Source organism: Varroa jacobsoni, unplaced genomic scaffold (genome assembly GCF_002532875.2).
Source record: "Varroa jacobsoni isolate VJ856 unplaced genomic scaffold, vjacob_1.0 scaffold_998, whole genome shotgun sequence".
NCBI lineage: Eukaryota > Metazoa > Arthropoda > Arachnida > Mesostigmata > Varroidae > Varroa > Varroa jacobsoni.
In genome coordinates this window covers 706395-728630 of record NW_019213900.1, presented here as the reverse complement: position 1 = coordinate 728630, position 22236 = coordinate 706395, and the positions used below count along the sequence as shown (strand labels likewise).

The following is a 22236-nucleotide window of genomic DNA, read 5'->3' as shown; positions in this document are numbered from 1 at the left end:
ATAGAGACGGAAGGGTGAACCTGCTGCCATTGTAATAGCAATGAAGCGCTCTTTCACACACAGCCGCCGTCTGATTGAGTCTGCCCCGTGACGACAGTGCCGGCACCTTCTGCTGGTAGCACGAACGGCTCCTATTGACTTTGCGCGATAACTATCACAGCTCAACTTCAAGATGATACCGTTGTTCATGATTCAAAAACCTTACGTCACATAATGGATGTGTGCTTAAGTTGTCACTCTAATACCCAGGCGGCCATTATCATAACTTAGTTACATACGGTTATGACGGCCAACGAACGGCCACATGGGGTTGGCTGCTTCGAATTAAAGAAGCCCTGGGTTCTTCGATTCGACTGAGATAACCTTTCAAGGTCTACTATATATATATATATATATATATATATATATATAATAAATGAAAATAATGAACAATAAAAGTAATTATTTAAATACGAATAGATCTGTCTCGGTGCTCAGTTACGTATGTATACTTGTATTAAGTAGTAGGAACTTTTGTGATAATATTATTGACACACCGTTACACCTGCTAGAACTTTACTAGTATCTATTATAATTGACGGGTTTTTCGGGAACAGATAAAGAACGCCTCTGGTAATTGCAATCACAAAACTTTATCCTGGGAAAAAGTTTTATCCATGCGTGAGTGGGTGTAAAGCTGGGCAAATTATAAGATCGGTAATAAATTGGCCCAAAAAATTGTGGCTTATCAGCAATGCCGTCATCAGATAAAAAGGGAAAGGTTAAATGCGTGCTAAGGAAGTATCCGCTATAGGCAATTTCTCTTAAAGGGCCCTAGTAGCACCGGCTTCGTCGATGCCGCCCGTTGGACCACGCAAGTGAAGCTGTACTGGTCGGAAAATCGGTGAGGAATAGCACTACAATAATCAGTGCTGTGTCACTATGGAGATTTTCACCAAAAATACCGAATTTTTGTGCTTGTGGAAGAACTTGGTTCCATTATCGTTCTTTGCGTTGTGTTGACTATTGACACAAACAATACAACTTTATTTGGGATTCTCATGCAAAAAAAGGCATTATTGCTTCTTGCCTAAAAAAAAGGCATCTTGCATTATTTTCTTGTACAAGCACAGCAGTGTTTGGGCTAGTGACTTACATAGGAAAAACGCCGTCAAAGATGAATGTAGTACAGTAAGTTTCCTCTATAATTGCTACACGATTATAGCAGTTCTATTGTTTTCGCTGTGACATTACAAATGTGCTCTGGGTTCTGCCTAGTTCTTGGTTGTACTAAATGTCAATGTTGAAGTAATACAAAAGGACAAAAAGCAAGCTGTGGTTTGCCATGGCACCTCCCGATCGGTGCTCAGGATACATGGCCACTGATGTCTGCATGTTCAACTCCTACTCTGTTTTCTGCTTCTCTCGTTTTCAATGGCGTTGGGTGACCGACTGAACAAAAGGAGAAGTCTTTTCAATGGATGCATCCGGCCCAGCAGTTAACAGACAACGTGGGGTGAGCAAAGATGGGCACAATACGTAAACGGAACACAATCATTAATTAACGTTGAAGTCTAGTTAGTTGAAAGGAGCACTACTCTTGTGTAACTTGGCCTCTACGAATATTCGACAGATTGCCAACCAACTCCATTAAGCCCAAAGAGGAGCTGCTACAGACGTGCGCCGTAGGCGGGTAATAGTGTTGCCACGACCGTTATCGTTCAGCATGTCGTTGACAATTTAGGATAAATGTACGCTATATTTATTCAGAAGGAATACACGAGCTCTAACTGAAAATAATTAGTGGCCAAATGTCAATCGGAAGGTACAGAACGTGTATAATGCGTCTTGTTGTTTGCCTAATCAAACTCATCATTGTTTAAGCACTATATTTTGGTCGCACAGACATGTACGCCCGTGGCGGTGGAAATCGTATCATTCAAAAGTTCTGTTACGTTTTGCAGAACTTACGCGTCATCCTCGTACGAAGGTGTTCCCTGAGTGTGACGGGAGGGATCCGCCGAAAATCGTGTCTACTGCAAGTTTCGTAGTAGCCTTTGCCGCCGCCGCCGCCGCCGCCGCCGGTAATCGCTATAGCAGGCGAGGCACCGTGCAAGCGAGACAATGTGTATGTAGCTGAAGACCAGACCGTGTCCTTTCCAAATGAAGGCAACGGCGGCTGACGTCGTCGAAGTGCACAAGACATAATATCAACCAACATCAATAATTTTAATGAGCACCACGATTCCCACAACCGCACCGCACCGCACTCCTTGTGTAACGGCCTCGCGCGTTAAGATAACTACGATCGTTGCTGAGCACGCTAATTAAAAGCAGCTTCTAACTATCCATGCATGTTTGAGTTTACTCACTAAATAGACTACGACGAAATCAACCGATCAGAGAACCAGTAACTACCGTACCGTCAACGTGAGAGTATTACCGGTTCGCATCGAGACACAAAGTTTGTTTATTGTTTCATTTCGATGATTTCGTCCTCGTATTCTATTTATACGTAGATTCTACGTAGTTTCTCCCCGTCTATTACAACCACAAGTCATTGTCGCTGCGCCCCTGTCTCCGTCGTTCCATGTCCTGTTTAGGAACCATACAGAGGCTCGTTATTTCTTGTCTGTCCTAAATAGACATCGACGCCATCGACGACAGAAGCGCCTACTCGTTACTAGCGTAGAACGTAAATATCGTTCAGCATCAGAGTCGGTTGTTCCCGCGTCCACTAGCATTCGTCTATGTCGCTGTTCCGTTCCATTTGGTATTGTTATTTTTCGACTGCTATTATTGCTCCGGGCCTTATTCGTCGTCGCTCCGCTCAACAGTTTTCGATACGGCGTGGAGATTACAACAAAATCGCTAGCGTCAGCGCTAACCGTGGTGGCAATCGAACTCTTCCTTCTGAGCTGGGGTAGTGGCAGTTATGGTTCTTGCTAGTCTAGCCGTTCGTAACAACAGCAGCAACCCTATCCACTTCTCTAAGAGAGATTTCGTTCGCTGACTCCCGTTCCGTTTCCTACTCGTTACCCGCTTGTGCTTTCGCGTCGTTGATCTTCGCTGCAGTTGTACCCTTGTGTGTAAGTACTACCCGGGCGATGGCGACGACAGCTGCTGCTGCTGCTGCTGCGCTCGCAGTCGATGCATGGATATATGCCTGTGGCGGCGATGTTCACAGCAGAGTGACTGTGATGGCGGGACGAGAGCTGTCGGCGCGAACGGGCGCGCGCCGCGCAGGGAAGAGGCGGTGGCCGCGTTGAGGCGAGGGCTGAGCGAGCGGCCGGCAGGGGCCAGGCGGCAGGCACCCAGGCGAATGGATCCAATGGCCAGCGTCGTCACCATCAATCTTATCCGAGCATTAGAGTCGCGTCGCGGCAATGGAGTGGACGCCGCTCGCCTGTTCAAGGCATCATTGTTACAGTGCCAAAAGCAGCAACGATAGATCCGGTCTGGCGATTTGTCGCTATCGTGGCACACACCGAAAGGGGCAATGCCACACTCGTTGCTGCTTGCGAGCCAATGCGTTAGGAACAGCAGACAGGAATACGGGGAGTGCGAGACGACGTGACAACACCGACTGCAATGCGGTGTCATAGTCGACGTGTCAAGTGGTTTGTCTTCTTTCGAACAAAAGCTGAATGCTCGCTCAGCGTCTAGGCGACGGTCGTGACCGCGAAGGCATCAGCCTATGCACCGTCGTGAAATATCGAAACTGGCTGAGAGATACCAGCACCATTGCAATTATGAATTATTAAAGCAGAACTGATTATCGATGTGCGGTATATTGTTTTGAACACCGTGCTAACGCGTGCTGTACTATGTAAAAGGTATGAAATAGAGGCAAGAGAGCTATATCGTGAATAAATATATAGCTGGCAATATGCCTTCTCGCCAGTCGAGGTTAGGCTATGACTAATAGCTTCAATGCAATCCGCCGTCAAAAAAATTAAAGAGGAGATGACATCCTGAGTCCCATCGTTCCTCATCAGTGAATCGGTTTGATAATTTATAAAATCAATCTATAAAATTAAATAATACCTGTTCATATATGCATAGGGGATTAGTTGTAAGGTCAACAAGTCATATTGTTTGTCTTTGATTTCGATCAGCGTCACCGTCATTATATACCTGTTTTCGATTGAATCTAATTATTCTCTTCAGATATAATAAAAATCGAAGGACATTTAAACAGCATTACAAGTGTAATAATACGTCCGACGCTATTAGGATAAAACACCTCGCTATTCAGCGCTTCCTGACAAATGGTGGGCAACAGGCATCTGAGTAAGACATATCATAATCACGTAACTGCTTTTGCCAAACACGGGCGAACCTGTCCATCTACCACGATCAGCGGAACGATACCGGCATGCAACGGGCATCAGAAGAATTCTATTTCATACCATGGCCTTTGTTGATGCGTTGTGCGTATCCGTCTGTCGATTTCTCCTAAGAGAAGTCGCTAGAAAAAGAACGCGCGAGAACACAGGACGACCATGTCCGGTTTCCGAACGATTGGACATCGAAATCTACCTTTGTGGTGGCTGCTGCTGGCACCAACCGTATTGGCCGTTGCCACACTGACGCCGGTACCGCAGCGACAATATCGTCGACAAGGTAACGATCACACAGACGAATATATATGTATGCATTAATATATGATTTTGGTACCAAGAACATTCTACTGTAGAATCTCGTTGGCGTTCCGGCGACCGAACGGAGCTGCGATGGTTCAAGAGTACCACCAACGGACGATACTAACAAACACGTGCGCGGAACCCTCGCCCGGGCGCTGACACCATCTACACTCGGCGCGACACGACGCGTCGTAGCGCACCTCGGCGAAGTAGCGTCTCGATGGTAATGGTGACCACCCCATTAGTCGCCCGCGCTATGTAGATTGCTGGTGGTGTCGATCGTGACGACCACGGTGAAGTAGCGAGTGATTAAGCTTTTACAGGTAGAAGAAACTATCCGAGCGGACTACAGCCACCCACTGATGCATCGCTCGTGGATGGACCCATCTCGGCCAGCCACACGGCGTCGCAGGAAAGTCTGGCGAATTTGACGCGTCTGCCAGCTGGGTCGGCCAAAAGACAGGGTTGTTCAACTATATGCTGGGACGCTAAAAGACTAGCAAGCAGGTTGAAGCTAACACGATCTGCCACAATATCATCGAAATGACATGCGGAGATTCTGCGACGAAGGCAATGTCTGCAGCACTGCTTCTTCAGGTTACATTACGCGAGCCTCTGGGGCAGCTGATGTTATTTTACGTCGAACACGATGTCGGCAGGCAGGCCAAACAGCAGGCAGCTAAACCGGCAGGCAGGCCAACCGGCAGATCGGCCACCCGGGTCCTCAATAATCCAGTCCATTCAGTGGTATACTTTGATGCTGCTAGCGTACCCCTTATCCTTTACTAGCTTGTCAACTTGATTTAGCTTTCAGAACACAATGCGTGATTGAATACTGATATACACAAATATACAGGATATGACATCTAAATTTGGACTTCTCCTACACTTTGTTTTCACGATTGTATCTAAATAAAAACTACCATTGCAAAAAAATGTTTCGTACGTGCTAGAGACGTCATTCTAAATAGTCACTTTGATGTATTATAACCATCATTCTCCGTAGTTATAGTTTCAGTTTGGGTCCTAAATCGTTTGCAGGCTCGATTCAAATACTCCTTTGCAATTCAGCGGACGCTTTAACGGCTGATAACGGCCCAAATGAATTTATCGATTTCATAGGCAGTAGTGCAACGGGTTCAAACCTAGGCTGTTATTCTGCCATATTTACTTACTTCAAAACAGGCTTGTATTCTTAAGAAGTCAGCTTTGCCGGTAGACCATTTTATTGGGAGACGTAACGCTATCGACGGTTACGTAATCGCTTTTAGAACTTTCAAATAAGCATAATGTTATACTGTGTCTTTGCTGGCCACTGCAGTCAAAACAAGCTTTGGTAAAAAATTTGCCTCAGCTCACGATAGGTAAATCTCCGCCATCCGTACTCAGCGGTAACTTATTTCTGCAGTTCACTTTTGAATCTAAGATAAACAGTTTCCCGTTCGAGAAAATTGAAGGAGACTTGTTGCTGTATCTTCGAATTGAATAGCAAAAAACACCGATCGATTTTGTTGTCCTCAGAAAGCATCGGTCTAATTTTGGTAACATCTAGTTATCTCTCCGCTAACATCGCATATCACTCCCGTCAGATTTTTCTGCTGACCATTTTTGGCTTCGGCGGTGCTCAGACCCACTTTTGCTTCCTCAATAGCTGTACACTCGCTTGCTACACGATATGTTGCGATACGACAAGAAGCTCCTGATCTCAGTGAGGGCTCATAGACTGGACTAGAGACGATCGATCTTAATTTGAATTCCAACAAAGAAAGTTCATTTTCCGCTGATGGCAGCGGATGAATTTATACCCATTACAAGAAAAAGCCAACTAAAGGTCGTCACAGTTTTTTTGGTCCGCCTTAACCACCCCACATAGTTATTGGTGATATATACGCTAGATGATAAATAATTCAGTCAATTTTCGTAATGTAGATTATTTAACTTACTTTGCGGTCCTGCAATATTATTAGAGAGCTTGCGAGTCTTTGCGGATTTCTATGTTTCGAGTTTACAACCGGTATCCATCAGACGGCTGGGTCTCAGCACAAAACGAATCGTGTGTCTACGCCTGGACACGAACCTATACCACAACGTGTCTCTATGTTTAGTCGGCAAATGCTTTACCTACCGCGGGGACGATCTATACAGAGTGAAATTGAAACGCAAGAGCAGATTGTCTCCAGTTGTCATCATAGTTATTCTGTGTGCGCGATCACTCGCACTCACTCACCTCATTGTCCTCACCAGGTGTGGGGAAAAGCCAAAGAGGCTTCAGCTGTAATCGTTAGGTAATTGCTCTTTTTTTGTCTTGTTCGACGCATTTAGCCATACGGAACTGTTGTTTATCAAATACTAATTACATCATCGGACGAGTACAACACCCTAGGGAGTAGGGGCTAGGGTTTTATCGTTATTCCAAGAGACAAGCCTAGTGGCAATAAATTAGTGGTAAAAAATTTTGCAGTTTCATCTCGTCCCTAAAAAGCATCTAGAAATCAGGCAGGCTCAGTTATTTCAGTTGAGGGATTTTCAGAAAATACGATGAAATATGGACACCGAATGAAGGAAGATTTATGCCAATAGTATAGAGGTTTGAATTTATCCATCTCGATTTTTTCAAAACATTGAACTCAGATATTTAGCCCGCGTTAAAGGAGAAACCTGCTCGTTTAGCAACACGTTACCACAGGTCCTTAACATCCCCTACAAATACACGTATCAATGCTGCTGCAAACAAGTGGATGCTTCACTAGTCAATGGGTGTAGAAAATAAGTAAAAGTAAATACTATAGGCCTTTGTGCCTGCATTAAAATGCCTTAAAAATTGTCGCACTATAATCGATGAAACAAAGCATGACCAATAAATTTCAATACGAGTCAAATAGACGTAATTTTCAATAGGTTTTTTAGTAGTTTTTCAGTATTTATTTTTTGGCCCAAAAGCATAGACACTGACGATAAAGCCATCAGAATATAGGACGGATACTGATTATTGCCATATTCGCACTGAATTAAACGTAGCTGCAATGATATTAAGAATTTTATTGATTCTGATAGAATCACTAGACCTGTTAGAAAAAGAAAATTGTATATATACATATATATATATATATATAGATACAAGACTCTTGGTCATATTGCCATATCGTTCGTTATGTCTATTAGTATCAATTTACTAATAATAAATCGTAATAAATCAGATTACGTATGAGAGCCATCAACGGCAATCGTTGTTACTCACCAATAAAATTTATATACGCAACGAATCTTATCAAACGATATATATAATGTAAATACTTGTTTTTGTGCGCATTACAAACAAAACGTCTAGCCAGCTATTTTTGACCGAAAACTGAAACAATATATAGCTTGAGCCCGCTTTGGAAGCTTACAAACGTCGGACGTAACGTGGCCCATTGAGGTTTGTATTTTATCAACTCTTGTCGCAAAAGTCACCTGCCGCTCGCCGCGAAACCAGCAGAAACAATCGTAACAGATCTAAGTGACCGTGATCCTCGCCCTTTGCCATTTGCATTCCGTTTGAGTAAATTGAGTGACACGTTGCAACTTCCGTTCTCTCTACCTCCATGTGGTCACTTCAGCTCCGCTTGCTACTTAACAGTAGCATTTGACGCCCGCATCTTCGGGCAGCTTTGGTTAACAAGTCACGATGCCACCGCGTACGCTTTCCTGCTCACACTCATGGAGAAGATGAATGACGCAGTCCTGGATTACTCGCGATGTCGGGCCAACTACCCCTGCGGCTTGCTTTTGTCGTCGCCACGACCGTCGTCCTGATGCGCTGTTTCACGAAACTCAAGGGTTCCAGCAAGAATCACATTCTAATCAAAGCGCTAATTCACCGCTCGCTCACAATACTACTATATATTGAATATTACATCATACATTAACAAAGGCAATAAGATTTGTTTTTTGGATACAAACAAACAACACGCGGGCCACAGGTAGTCGGAGTGTTTCAAGGAAGTAGTCTGTATGATTGTTCTGTGTGGCATAGTTTGTGATTCCCACATTGGATCATCATATTAGACATCTAACGAGGCGCTCCGAAAAGTTCCCCTATGCAATAAATAGCTAATATGTGCATTAATTTTCGTACAGTCCATTGGAAAGCTGGAAGTTCTACATTGTTGACTACAGAACATCATTAATTCGCATATGGCTCGCGTGTTGGCTTCAGGATTGCTTTTTACTATCTAGTAAAATTTGCTAATTAATCATGAATCAGTCTGAGGATTCTACCCTGTCAAAAATCAACGTTACTTAGAGATTCAGAACATCTACGATTTGAGTCAGATCGCTAACTGCAGTTCTTCAGTATCGAATATATAGCGCATCTACCCGATGTATTGCTACGAAGAACGTAGACCCCATGTTCGGTCTCTGCTGCGCCGCGAAAACGGTGCGTACCCAGTTGGCCTTACTGCTGTTTGTTTTGTGTCTGCCCGCAATGCTTTTCATTATTTGCTTACACAATTAATATCAATATTGACAGCCTGACACACTTCTCGAAGCAGCGTTGGTATTCCGCTCTAGTCGGCCGCCATTTCAACTGCCCAGTTGAATCATGATCTCTGCCTAAACACATCACTTCTTTTCAGGTGAAGCCTATCGGTTCGCAAGCATAAGTTAACAGCTTGTGTAAAACAACCGGATAAAGCGATTGGCTGTCATTCGTGAATCGGTGACTTTAATAGGAAATCTAAGCCTGCATTCATCCTGCTGCGATCTGGGCTTGCCAACCCCTCTAAATGATTACCTACAACATATTAACATCATTGACTGGCATCAGGTAGCATTTCTGGTAGTTTCAATGTCGTTGCTATGCGAGAAAAACAGCGCAAAGGCCGACGATTCTGACTTAGACTGACTCAACGGTGTGTATGGCAGCCTCGCGCTTGCTTATGAACGTTCAACCATTAGCACATGCAGACGCATTCGATTAGTCCTGTCCTGTTTTCTCAGTCATCTCAACCAAATGTGTATATAAAAAAAATGTATGATTTTCGTATGCGTAATGCAGGCTATTGACTAACTACCGAAAGCCAGGGTCCAGGAAAGGCGAGACGCGTTCCATGTCACGAGGACTCTCGTCCTATTCACTACTCCCACGTCTAGCAGCATTATTAGTAAGTGATTTCTGGTACGCGTATACACCATAGCAGATATTCATTAGGCAGTTTGTACTGAACGAGGGCTATTGGAACGTATGGGTGGGTCTCTTGTTCATAGAAGTACACGTGCGAGTAGTAATCAATTAGTTATATTATGGTAGTTGGTCGAGTGTTGAAGGAGCAAGGGGCAATATGGAGTTTTCCTCAACAGCGAAAGACCGTTAAAGTGATCTTCCGGATTTTTCAGGTACACGAGATGCCGGACGTCAAAATCGAAACAGAGGTATACGAGATTTGGCCCATATCGTTTTTCATAGGCCACCTACAGTTAGTGTAGAGGCAACTGGCGGTTCATGCGCAAGAGCCAGATAAGGTCAACAACATCAGCAGCAGGAACAATGCCATGAACCGTGTCGCGCAGTCTTTTTTTTGCAGATTGTCCTGTACTGTTCCTTCATAATCTGTTCGATAATAACAAGTTGGCGTTTTCTTTCTTTTATTTTTTGCTTTTTTCTTTTAGAAAGACCAGGCTATCTAGGACTACACCGTGAAAAGAAGCTACAGCAGTAACGACTGGCTATCGTGATCAACCTAATTTTTAAGCGCAACTAACTATGCAATGTTCGGTCGCGGAGAGCCACTATCGAACCACTTTTTGGCATGGTTTTTTGACCGTGGTGATTTGATGGTGCTGGACCCTGCATTGGTGCACCGACTGCCCAATAAGCACCCGTTGCATTGACCCAACCTAGTTGTGATCTTTCAATTCGTAGCCTTACAAGAGCGTACGCAATAGCAAGCTAGCAGCAAATACACGGCGATATCGAACTAACCAGCATCAGCCTCCAGCGAAATTGTACCACAAAAGACGGGTCTGATACGATGGCAGTTAACTTAGTTTTTATATATACGTATATACAGTTTTATATAAAGTTTAAGAACCAAAGCGATGAGATGAGCAACGTGTAATAAACTTTCAGTACGATACCGTACTTACAAGACCCATCGATAGTTCCGGTCTCAATTGTGGCAGCACTCGAACAGAACTAGTAAATACTCGACAATAGTTTGTAGTCGCGTTCAAAGTATTGCACGGTCTACACGTTCCTTACTCTATTAAAACTTGTCAATAATTGATTTTTTAAGGTTATGTGTGACATTATCCTGATGTTGGATAGGAATACCTGCAATAGGTGAATTTTTACGCCTATGACATTTTGTTCCCAGGCAATTAACTTTCATTGATAATTCGGTTTTATGAAATAATAAATCTGTTAGTAATCCGTAGTGGTCCAATGTATACGTGTGGAGCGACCGACGTTAGATATTAGGAAGCCATTTAAATTTAACATTGAATGTAGATGGGTCCAATAGGTCAACATAACGCGACATATCGTTGCGCCATCATAGGAAACATGGAGCACCACTGTACAACTATCCACAATACGACCTTGGCCAGCGAAAGCTCATTATGGTCTATACTAACTTTGCTTTTTTGTTACGACTACTTCATGAACGCTTAGTCTGGACAATGACCGTGCGGCGTGTGGTTGCAGCCTGTTACCTGAAGTATTCCTGTATCAGGTTCTCCGGCCGGTCACCGTGTTCCTAATATGTGGGAACCTTTAGGTAGAATCGTGTTGTCTACGCTACACTCAGCGTTAACGTTGGTTTGCATCGTTTGACATTAATCGACGACAGCCGAACGAGTTAAGAGCTCGCGGGGATATTTGTCGTAATTTAGAGCGAGGGTTGACATTCAGATCGCACTATCAGGCGATCGGTACGTAGCTTGATAGCCAACCATATTCGCAGAGGATAGTCCAATTTGGTAGACCCATGAAAACATACCTATGCCTATAATGGCGATGTGAACAATGGAGGTACGACTCGGTATATCTTGCGGCACCGGGTGGGTCATGTTAACTCCAGGTAAATAGCTGGGGACACTCATATGATTTTGGAAATTTGGGTTTTTCCCACAAACGAAAATGAGCCAGCTTATATTAGCCTCTTATTATAAACAAGTCTGTCGTAGGAAATGATACATTATTTTATTTTACATTACTTTTAATTTTTTAATATCGGAAATGTGAATTTTTAACGAGATCTCTTGTTTTTCCTCAGCCCAAGCCAAACTTTTCTCAACGATTATCATTCATGAAATTTATTACGAAGAAACTTGTCTCTCCTACTTACGCTGAAATAGAGGAGTAGTCGCTTCCGCATCCACGGAACTATATGATATTGTATTGGATTGTACTTTTCATATCATATATAAAGGTATGCGTTTCTCATTACGGTTCACCCAATCATACGGAACTCCAATGACCCGAATGGCTCAACATCAAAAGCTGATACGCGCCGCTTGATGTTATGCCAAAATAGATAATAATAAAATATAACATGAATAATAAAATAAATATGTTTTTAAGAAGTGCTTATATGAGTGTGGCCTGAGTATGTTAGTGATTATCTGTGTTAGGCGTATATAATGCGACTGCGTGTACCGTACTCGATTGGTGAGTCATAGTTCAATAAAGGTCGGTTCGTCGATTACAGGTCGATGAAGGTATGGAGATAATGGCTGCGACCTTTGGCATAGATGGGTCACGATAACAAAACCCCAACGATGTTTCTTTAGCAACCCAACTGAGCGATATTAACGATTAAGCTGACCTCGTTCTGTTTGTGTACGAGTTATGGAACTGGAATAGCAGTACGGCCAGTAAGAACTCAATAGATGACGATTTCGTCTTTTATTTTTTGATGAGATAAACAATATAAGAGTAATAAACTGCATGAAAGTACGAAGGCCAGCGATTGTGACTTCGTATTGGCTTGAACATGCTGGGTCCCATGCGCATTCTCATATATTCTCTGCTGTGATGTAACCAACTAAATTCATGGATTTATTTGGACACATTGGAAATCCATGTACAATGGCCGGACTCCGCAAGCAGAGCCACACCGTGGGTCCATTCGGCTTGGCTGCGCGCTACGCTTCACGGCACGTACAATCAACCAACGTCGCTCATAGGTACAGTATCGTAATAACTGATTTTAAAACAGGCAAACGACAAAGTCATCCTAGGTTGTTTTACACGCTTAGTCCTCGTGACAAGACAGGAGAAAGAGCACTCAATTCAAATGGTGCAACAGACAATTAAGCAAACATGGTCGAGATAATCATTGAAGTGAAAAATTAAGGGTCAGTTCTAACTGTGACGCCTATGTTTGCGATACATGAAGCTAAAACGAAGAGAACCGTTCGGTCCCTCCGCTTGTTTCCTCTCAGAGAGAAATAATCGAAATTTAATTGACTTAGCGTGGTGGTACCGATGACGATGATGATGATGATGATGGTATCCGTAACGGCCAAAAACGGATTCATCTCTACTGACAGTTGGCCCCATCCCATGCCGCTAGCGATAGCGTTGGCTGTTTCTATTAATCTCTTCCATACTCTGGAAGCTGGCACTGATGTATCCATCAATGCATCTATCTATCGCTGATTCCTAAAACTAATTCTCTCTTCGTTCGTAATCTCGTTTCACAAAAAATATAAACTAGTAGAAAACTAACAGGAATAGGAAGAAATCTATCTCGCTAGCGAAGACATCGAACGCTACGCCGAACAGCCATCTGGGCCGATGGCCACTCCAGAAAAGTTTCCCGCAAAGCTATGTTCCTACAACGAAAGAAAATGGCGATTGTTTACGACACCACATAAGTAAAAAGTGCCGACAGCAACAGCAGGCTACATGAACGCCCGCGGCGCTTCTCATCCCTTCTTCGCCACCATGGCGAGCTCTGGTCGTTCGTGGTAACAGCTAACAGTTTTGTTGTTGTCCCCGCCGGTTGGTTGACCTAACGGACTGACGGACCGCCTGATTAAGCACAAATAATCGTAGCGCTTGACGGCAGCTGTTGTTGGGATTAATCGTTGTCTGTGTTGGACACGCCATCCCATCGCCAGCAGTCGAATCCCACCGTCGCCGCCAGTTCTGCCCGCAGGTCGTTGGCTGCTAGTGGACGCGTTCGGGCTTGCCCTGTGACGTCACGGCTGCATCGCGATACTTTCCTCTTCTATCCTAGGCTCTGTCAGAAAGAGCTTTTACGTGAGTAGAACAGTCACGCGGTCGACGTTTCTGCCGTTGCGATCATGCCGCTAACGGCGGCTGAGGCGTGGTCCCACGACGTTCACCCGGTACAGCTGCGAACCGCAATGTGATCTTTGCCAATGCAAAAAGCAACAATAATGTCGATCTTTTACCAACAAGAGCACCGGCCGCATTTCATGGCACTGATCGGTAGAGGGGCCGAATGGCTAAGCTGGAACCACCTAGGACCGCAGTCTATTCATCACCCACATGTACAGAAATGACGTTATCTAAAAGGATAAACAATGCAGCAGTGTAATAAAGTTTGACTACATTTGACTCAGGCCGTTGTTACTAGAAAACTGCTACCTCAGATTTATCTGTAGCCAGCAGTTCGTGTGAATCCAGTTGTTGTCTACGACAAACACGATTACTACAGTTTATTTTGCTACCATATAGCGTTTCTATTATAGAGGATGTCTTGAGTGAGGCCCTAGCGCGAACCCACCGCTTCATGCGTGCACAAACGTGCACTATATTGTTGACTCAGTTAGCGCGTAAGGTGCCAGAACGACATGGCCGACATTGTTGCTGTTCGTACAAAGGCAACCTTATCGAACTAGCAATAAAAACGAGGTCAGGCTGACAACGAATGTTATGTATGGTGGACTAGAGCCGGCTACCTCGGCCACGAACGATGCTCGAAGTCGCTCGCATTCAATGAAATCTATATTCAGTCTTAGATATCTGAGCACGCAAACCATGGACAGCTACCGAAATCAGGTTACTTCGTTTCCTAGAAGTCCTTCAACCTAAACGTTCCAAAGATCGATCTACGTTGGATTCTATTTCGCATTAAATATATGGTGCGTTTGATAAAGAAATACTTAACCTAGCGGAACCGTTTGTCCTAATTGCCTCCATGTTACAAATGTTCCACAGGAGATACGTCTCGCGCTTCTTATACCAGTGAAGGTGTACAATAAACAACGACACAACAACGAGTTTTCGATTGCTCCGCCATTGTGAACTAATCAAAGTACGCGAAAGCCATATTTGTTTTGGCCGAATGGTAAAAGTTATGTCATATGTGTTGCGCTCGCGTCATATATTCCTATGGCATAACGTTGTGCGAATCAAAGTATCGTAATTTATAATTGTTTTTATTAGCTAATTATGCCGTTGTAAATTTAATAGAATATCGATTACGTGGACAACGAAATGCCTTTGACTGCACAGGCGATAGGTCAAAAAATATTCACCCTAACAACGGACATTCAGAAGGTCATATATAGAACTATTGTGGTAGTGATACGTTACTAACGGTCTCAGGAGGTGTATCGTATTGAGATAGAGTACGCTATAGTAATAATATCGGACACTATCGCGACTGCACGCCTGACGTTTATATCTTTTTTACTTTTTGGCCGTCCCTTGCAGTTTCCTCGTCTAGCGCCTACGTGACATCGCACGTACTCTACCAGTCACATCATGACTCGTAATTGCTGACAGAAAAATTCTGTCAGCAAAATTCGAAGGTCTTTGCCTACGTTCTGCCCTATCGCTTCAAAGCAGTAACTGCGAACCCGATAACGGTATTAGGGCTGGTTGTCTTAGCAAACACCTGTGCAAAACAACATCCGAGCGCCCACTGCAATACTCGCCGTGCCGCATGAAAAAAATCTAAGAGCTACAAATATAAGAAAATACACTGAAATGTATGGCCCGATAGCGGACACTTATGTTTAACTAAATGAGCGAAATAGGAACTCTTGGTCAGACAAAAAAAAAATAGCAGATTCAGACATCATTTAAATCGTCCTTCAAGTTTAACAGGCAATAGCTTAATAATATATAGTTCAGACCACTATACATTTTCGACAAGCCGGGACAGCCATCCGACACGAGATCCGAACAACAAATGTATCAGCGATTCTTCATTATAAAAGCTCTTGCTGCTTAAAAATGATAATATCGCATATGATGACAAAAACATTCAATCGATTGCGTACCTTTGTCGGTCCTGCTCTTGTGTTATATTCTTTTACATTGGCTATATATATATATATATATATATATACGATAAGCAATCCATGACGGGCTAAAAATGAACGTAAATATTTAAGATGTTCGTTGAGGCATCCGAACGGCTGGTTCGGTGCCCCACGCCACGCCACATCTATCCCTCTGAGGCGTGCTTTGGCATGCTGCACCTTTTCGCGGCCCTCGTGACGATCTTCCATTGGCAGAAGAAATAATCGCAATAGCAATTGCTGGCAACAACAACAACAACAACAACACAAGTCGTAGCAGCCACCACAGAATTCCGCCAGCTTTCCATTATGGCGTTCCCCGTTCAGATTGCCTCTACTTAAGCCAGCAAATGATCGAGCCGAAAATCGTTGTTTCGTTTGTCCTGCATATTTGACAGGCCCGTCTGTCACGTTACTTCTGCTATAGCTTCAGCTAGCAGGCCAACTCAGCACCCATAACTCACCGAAAACAACGGTTACTCTATAACCATTTTTCATTAGAATGACTAGTTAGACTGATAAAAAAGGAACGTCCTTTAAATAAGATAGCTTCGATTTACTGTACCTTTATCGTCACGAAAATAGCGATCGCTACCATAATATAACCCTACTAACAACAGCTGGCAGCGTTTGCACTGACGATGCGACAATAGAACGATTTCACCGCGGCAAAGGATAAATTTTCGATCTGTTGCTGACGATTAATTGCTGGTCGTTTTCTTGCTGCCGCAGCTTCGATTGCTTTATCTTTCTGTCGCCATTGGCTAAGGACTACCGCACCGACAACAGTGATCGCGGCGCCAGTGGTGGCTGTTTTTCGAACGGCAGCTGAGTAGCTATTGCGGCAGTCCGCCAGCGAGCGGTGCGCTACGCGGAAAGGTGAGTCGCTGTCGTCAGCGTAGCGAGAGCCCCACAGCCACCTACACCCCAGTGGCAAGAGCTCTCCTGCCGCTACGGCTGGTGCTCACGCTGAACGGACCCCGTCGGAACTATGACCCCGTTGGAGGACCCTTATTTGTTCGGCTTCGACCAATGCATTGCGTAAAGATAAGCCGAGTGAACCTGGCAGCTATCGGATTGTCGAAAAATGTTTACAGATGTAAAAATGATGCACTTTTTATAATGATTGTTGTACACGTATGCTCGGGTGCATTTGCATGTTTCGCTTATATTATATTGGCACAACTTAACGCAAGGGTGGTTTGAAAGTAATGCTAGATATGATTTGATCATGAGTAAATACAACTATATATCCGAGCGCAGCGTTTTTGGTTGGATGTATAGTTATGGACGAATGACCTTCCTATCATGTCGAACATCGCTTGCGCGCATCTCATCCTTCAATCTGATTAGATGTTTTAAGCGAACGAAAAAACATCGAGACGAAAACAGGGGCAAAACGTTTTAGCGTGATAGATAAAGTTGTTCATTGAATCACACACGGCGAAACGCAATGCGGCAGCCCATCAGTCACTTGATCACACTAATGCGGCCATTCAGAACGTAGCCGCCCCAGGGCGCATTGAGCAGTGAGCATTCCGAGGACGAGTCACGGCAGCCGGAAGAATCAGGAGACACGCTTATTTGGAGCCCAAATGTCCGAACATCGGCCAGCAGCTGCACCAACTTCGGGTGTAATCACCGTTTAACAAACGATTTGATTTTCTTTTTCTCAACTGCTCGCTTGGACTCTTCGTTTATTTTTTCTGCAACGAAATTTTGCTTTTGCAGCAGCTATTTGAGAGGCCTGCTAAATCGAGCGGAGGAAACGGATACAGTCATTCAACAAGAAGCATTAGAAAAAGGATGGGAGAGCTGAATGTGCGCATACAGAGTATAGTTAACTACCTGGACTAGAATGGTGAAAGCGAACGACTGTAGAACGTATAAGAACAGGCCAGCGTATTGTCACCTAGTTAACGTATCTCATGGTCAGCACTGGGAAGATAGAGCCGTCGCGCTACCTAAGGCCTATCGCGTTGAAGGACTAATGGAATTCCTTCAGCAGTCATCACTCCGCTGCCAGGCGCCGATGTTGGCATCATTGGCCTACGCACGAGCCATCAAGGCGGGTAGTTTCCCGTTTTATGACATCATAGCTTTTAAAGCCTGATATAAAATTCAAGAGATGCTGCGCGCATCATACATAGCACGGCTGCCTCAATGAGTTACGTATGGAGCGCGCAAGACTGACTGACAGCAACGACACGTAGTTGATAATCGTGAAACTAGTTCTCTCTGCACGAGTGAGTGATGATATCGCACAGACCGTCTGTAAGTATGACGACGGTGGTGACCTCGACGACAACGACAAAGGAAGCTTGACACAGGTCAATAAGAATCACCAGCTATATATATATTCATTCACATATTTATTAAGATATTCAAAAGCAGCTGGAATTTATCTGTGAATCTGATTTAATACCAATAAGTATACAGAGCGAGCGGAATAGAGCATAGCGATAGAACCAAAGTATGTTTACCATGAAATAATGCACAAAGTATATGTCTGCATTACGACAGTCAGCTAGTGGTATAATAGCGTCAAAGAACAGCCCGTGCGAAAGGATTACTTCACTAAAATGGTACCGCAGAGCATCACAATGCCCAGGGCGATACTCTTACAGGCATCTCCATATATGTTTATACTCTAATAAATGTGACGCTTGCTTGGAGTTAGTTACCAGCGTATAATTAGACGGCAGATCACCTACGTTGTGTGAATTTACAAGCGGTACGTACCATCGGCACAATTGACGATGCTACAGAATAGAATAAATCTCATATAGGTATCTTGCAGTAGCTTTATAATGTATACCGGGGCAGCGGTATTTTATGGAGAAAAATAATTGGTGATACTACAAAGTATCATATAGGAAAATAAATCGTGGCTAATTGGTTTTCTACCGAAGTTTCATTTTTACCGGCATTGACACGTTGGATACGTTTGTTTTGTTTGCAAACGAAAACTCTGCCTTTGACATTAGAGAATGTAGAGTCGTTCGAGGTTATTCTACCCCTTTTTTTTATATCGATCAAAAACATACACTCACTAAGACGTAGTTGTCTAGATTAAAAATGACATCTAAAGCTTGATTTCTAGATTGATATCTAAACGATTAAATGTCTGAATTCATGTCATAGTCACTGCGTTGGTACGAGCAACTTATTCACTCTCTAAGGTATACCAGCGCCATCTACAGGAGACGAAGTCCATTACTGCTTATTTTGGTGTTATTACCTTCCCGTCGCAGCGATACGGCATTAAAATTTATGTTGTTGTTTCGCAATAAACTGTTGTCCAAGTGACAATTTTGTAATAACATCATTTGAGAACAGGCGCTATTGGGGCGATACAGAGCGAAACAGTGGACAAACAAATCGGCTGATTTGCGTTAAGAGTGTGTATATATATAAAGTAATGCTTTGCGACGTACAGGCAAAGCAAAAATGACTTCAGATGGAAACGAAGCTAGGGATAATTTTGCCGTAAAGAATGGCCCGATTTGATCAGTAGATACAATGTATCTACCATTTTATATATATATAATTGCCGAATCGATTAAAGTGCATCGCTCCTTCGCTTGTAAACGATGCCTAGTTCTGTTTCCACTGGTACTCTTATTAGTTTTGCTTATATATATGTATATATATATATATATGTATATATATATATATATATATGTATATATATATATATATAATAATATATATAAGACTAATATCGATCCCTCTCCACTAATATTATTGCGCGATTGTCACTGTCGCAGCAGGTTTTGTTACGGAGCGACGGACGCCATATTGACGTAATTGGCAAGAAAGTAATAAGAGTAATGTGATGACCAATGAGACTGGCATTGCTGTCTGGCTCGAAAACGTGGGACTGGCAGCTTGTACCACAAGCAAAGGCTGCGGCAAAGGAAACAATTTGACGTGAATTCAGATGATTAAATCGTAAAAATTCATTTTAGAAAATCACGAAAATTCTTGGTGCACTAGCGCACCTGCGCATAGTAAATTATTAGGGAGCATACCGGTTCTTAACAAATGTTAGTCCTGCAAATATGGTCTGTACAGCTTGTATCACAAACAATTCATATTTTATTTTTTGCGTTGCACTTCTTCGTCCACTAGTATATCCAACGAATTCAAAAGGATGCGGCTTAAGGGACCAAACGTTCCACAGATATCGTCGGCCATTGTCCTAGCGGGGCAGCAATAATGCATCTATAACCAAGTAGGCCCAAATAGGAAATTTGATAAGTTCTAGTTTATTCCAGTGGTGACTATGTAACCATTTGTCGGACGACGAATCTAAGAATAACCATGAAAATGCAACCGACTTAGATAGATGGATGCACATTTTGGTCATTCCAATTAATCTTGTAACGCAGAAAACAAACGCCAGTGCAATGTCGTTGACCACTCTCTTCAAAGCTTTCAGTATATATTTCTAAGGCCCAATGAGACAGGAATTAAAGTGTCAAGAAAGATCAGGCATTAACATGCGAAACTGAAAGTACCTGTTAACGGTGCAAGCGAGAGGGCCTTTGTTGATCAATAGCCCCTTGCCCATAAAGATTTGGGTCATTGTGCTCAAAATCGGTCAGGTAATGTTCAGTATTGCGTAATTTTAAATCCATGTTTACCTCGTATGATCTATACGTATTCTTGGCTAGTTATGGTTATCGTTGGGTGTACGCTAAATGTCTATTTGAAGAGTGAAGCACATCTAATGGTAGACACTGGTCCTTTCTTATTCCTGAACTCCGGAGTGGTATTAGGCTGGCTGCACCCTGGAACATGTAACCACCCACTGTCGTAAGCACTCTCGGACCTACAACGTACTTTTCTGGTTAGCTAAAACGCTCGCTATGAAATTGTTAATAAACTAGTACTATATTCTACTCGTCACTCGTAAGTATGAGTAGAGGCAATGAAACTCGCGTACGTGAACTTAGATTATACCGTAGAGTGTTAGCGCGTTTGCCTAGTAAACTAGACGCACGTTTGGGTCGGAAATCGGAACACACATTCGTTCCGTTCCGCGCTGGGGCCAACCATTTAAATCAACATCTCACCACCATAGCAAAGGTAAAGTTCGAAATTATTTCCTTACATATTTTAGCGTAGCGGTAAGTTTCCACAAAATTTCCACGTTGCCTACTGGATCGAAGGTAGCGGAGACTCTCATAGCTAGCCGGGTCAATCGGTGCGAGATCACGACGATGCATTGTCACAATAGAGTGTTGCAGTATCGTTAATGGCGCACGAGCCGTCGTCATCGTCGACCAGCCTGATTTCGATGTATCTATGCAAAGCAGCACATTTACGTTGCGCGTTTTCTCGTGATGCTCTCATCCGCCCTCTCTGATGGCCCTCGACTTTCGGTTTCTATCAGGAAACTGGCAATTCCTTCGCATTTGCTTTTTTCCTTTTTTTAGATGGTAGGCAGAGTGCAGGGGTTTTCAACGACACGATAATTATTTCGCTATTAGTTTGTAACGCGTTTTAGAGCAATAAAAAACGTGTGCCAACGCGGTCGTCGTATTTCATAGCAGTGTTACTAATCGTTACCGTTAACCCAACAAATTCTTCCGTACAGCACCATAAACGATGCCATCAATAAAGCAGGTAATGGCAGCATTGATCGTTTTAGTCTAAATGCCCTCGCAATAACACTAAGAAAAACGTGGACAATAGTTACGCTACGCGCGTGTTACAGTGATAGAAGAGCTAATCTTGTTGTATCGTTCGTGATTGCAAGTCATATGTAGTTCATATGGGATAGGCCACTTCGGTTTTTCGCGATAAGGAATCAGTTAAGAAAGCGTCATACAGTCACAGAGCGCAGAGCAAGTGGGTTTTCTTCCATAAGCTCATTCGGGTGCACACTTCACTTATCTATTTACCGCGTGCAGCTGGACAGTCTAGAAAAATTACTCCCGCAATGGATCAACCGTTGCGTTATGTTCGATGCCGTTTCTTGAGAACCATCTTTACTCACTCAGTGCGAGCGTAAGGATGATTCGCAACCAATGACAAAGGCAGCGATACCGATGCCAACTGTACAATGATAAATACCAGTTGAAATACTAATTGGAGAAGTGCACATATCGATATCCCATATTGTTAACCTGTTTTTGAATCGAGATTTAGACTTGCACTGTCCGAGCGGGTCTGTTGAAGGAGCTGGGATGGGGAGCATCCTTGCACAGGGAGGTGGCAAGGTTCCCGTAATGTACATCTAGAAAGTAACTAGAACGACGAAAGAATATCAAAGTGGTCGAAAAGCTAATGTGGTCTCTAGCCAATTAGTGGTGGCTAAACGGCCGTAATGGCC

The 22236-nt window shown here is 43.4% G+C and overlaps 1 protein-coding gene and 2 long non-coding RNA genes across 8 annotated transcripts in view; 1 reads left to right on the top strand and 2 right to left on the bottom strand.

The window, feature by feature from the left end:
* LOC111265692 (cGMP-dependent 3',5'-cyclic phosphodiesterase) overlaps positions 1–22236 on the bottom strand; it is a 126247-nt gene that overhangs the window by 18910 nt on the left and 85101 nt on the right. The window contains exon 1 of one of the 6 annotated variants that reach the window (XM_022842579.2): positions 1951–3117. The exons of the other annotated variants lie outside the window; for them this stretch is intronic. Coding sequence (XP_022698314.1) covers positions 1951–2200 — 250 coding nt within the window. The 5' untranslated portion in view covers positions 2201–3117. Of the gene's footprint in view, positions 1–1950; positions 3118–22236 lie in introns of those variants that run through there. 6 annotated transcript variants of the gene reach the window in all.
* On the top strand, positions 3729–5570 carry LOC111265696 (uncharacterized). The gene is made up of 2 exons (XR_002683589.2): positions 3729–3815; positions 4150–5570. It is a non-coding gene; the product is annotated as an uncharacterized LOC111265696 (long non-coding RNA).
* LOC111265700 (uncharacterized) lies at positions 7505–22040 on the bottom strand. The gene is made up of 2 exons (XR_002683593.2): positions 21013–22040; positions 7505–8437 (listed from the first exon to the last, which is right to left on the bottom strand). It is a non-coding gene; the product is annotated as an uncharacterized LOC111265700 (long non-coding RNA).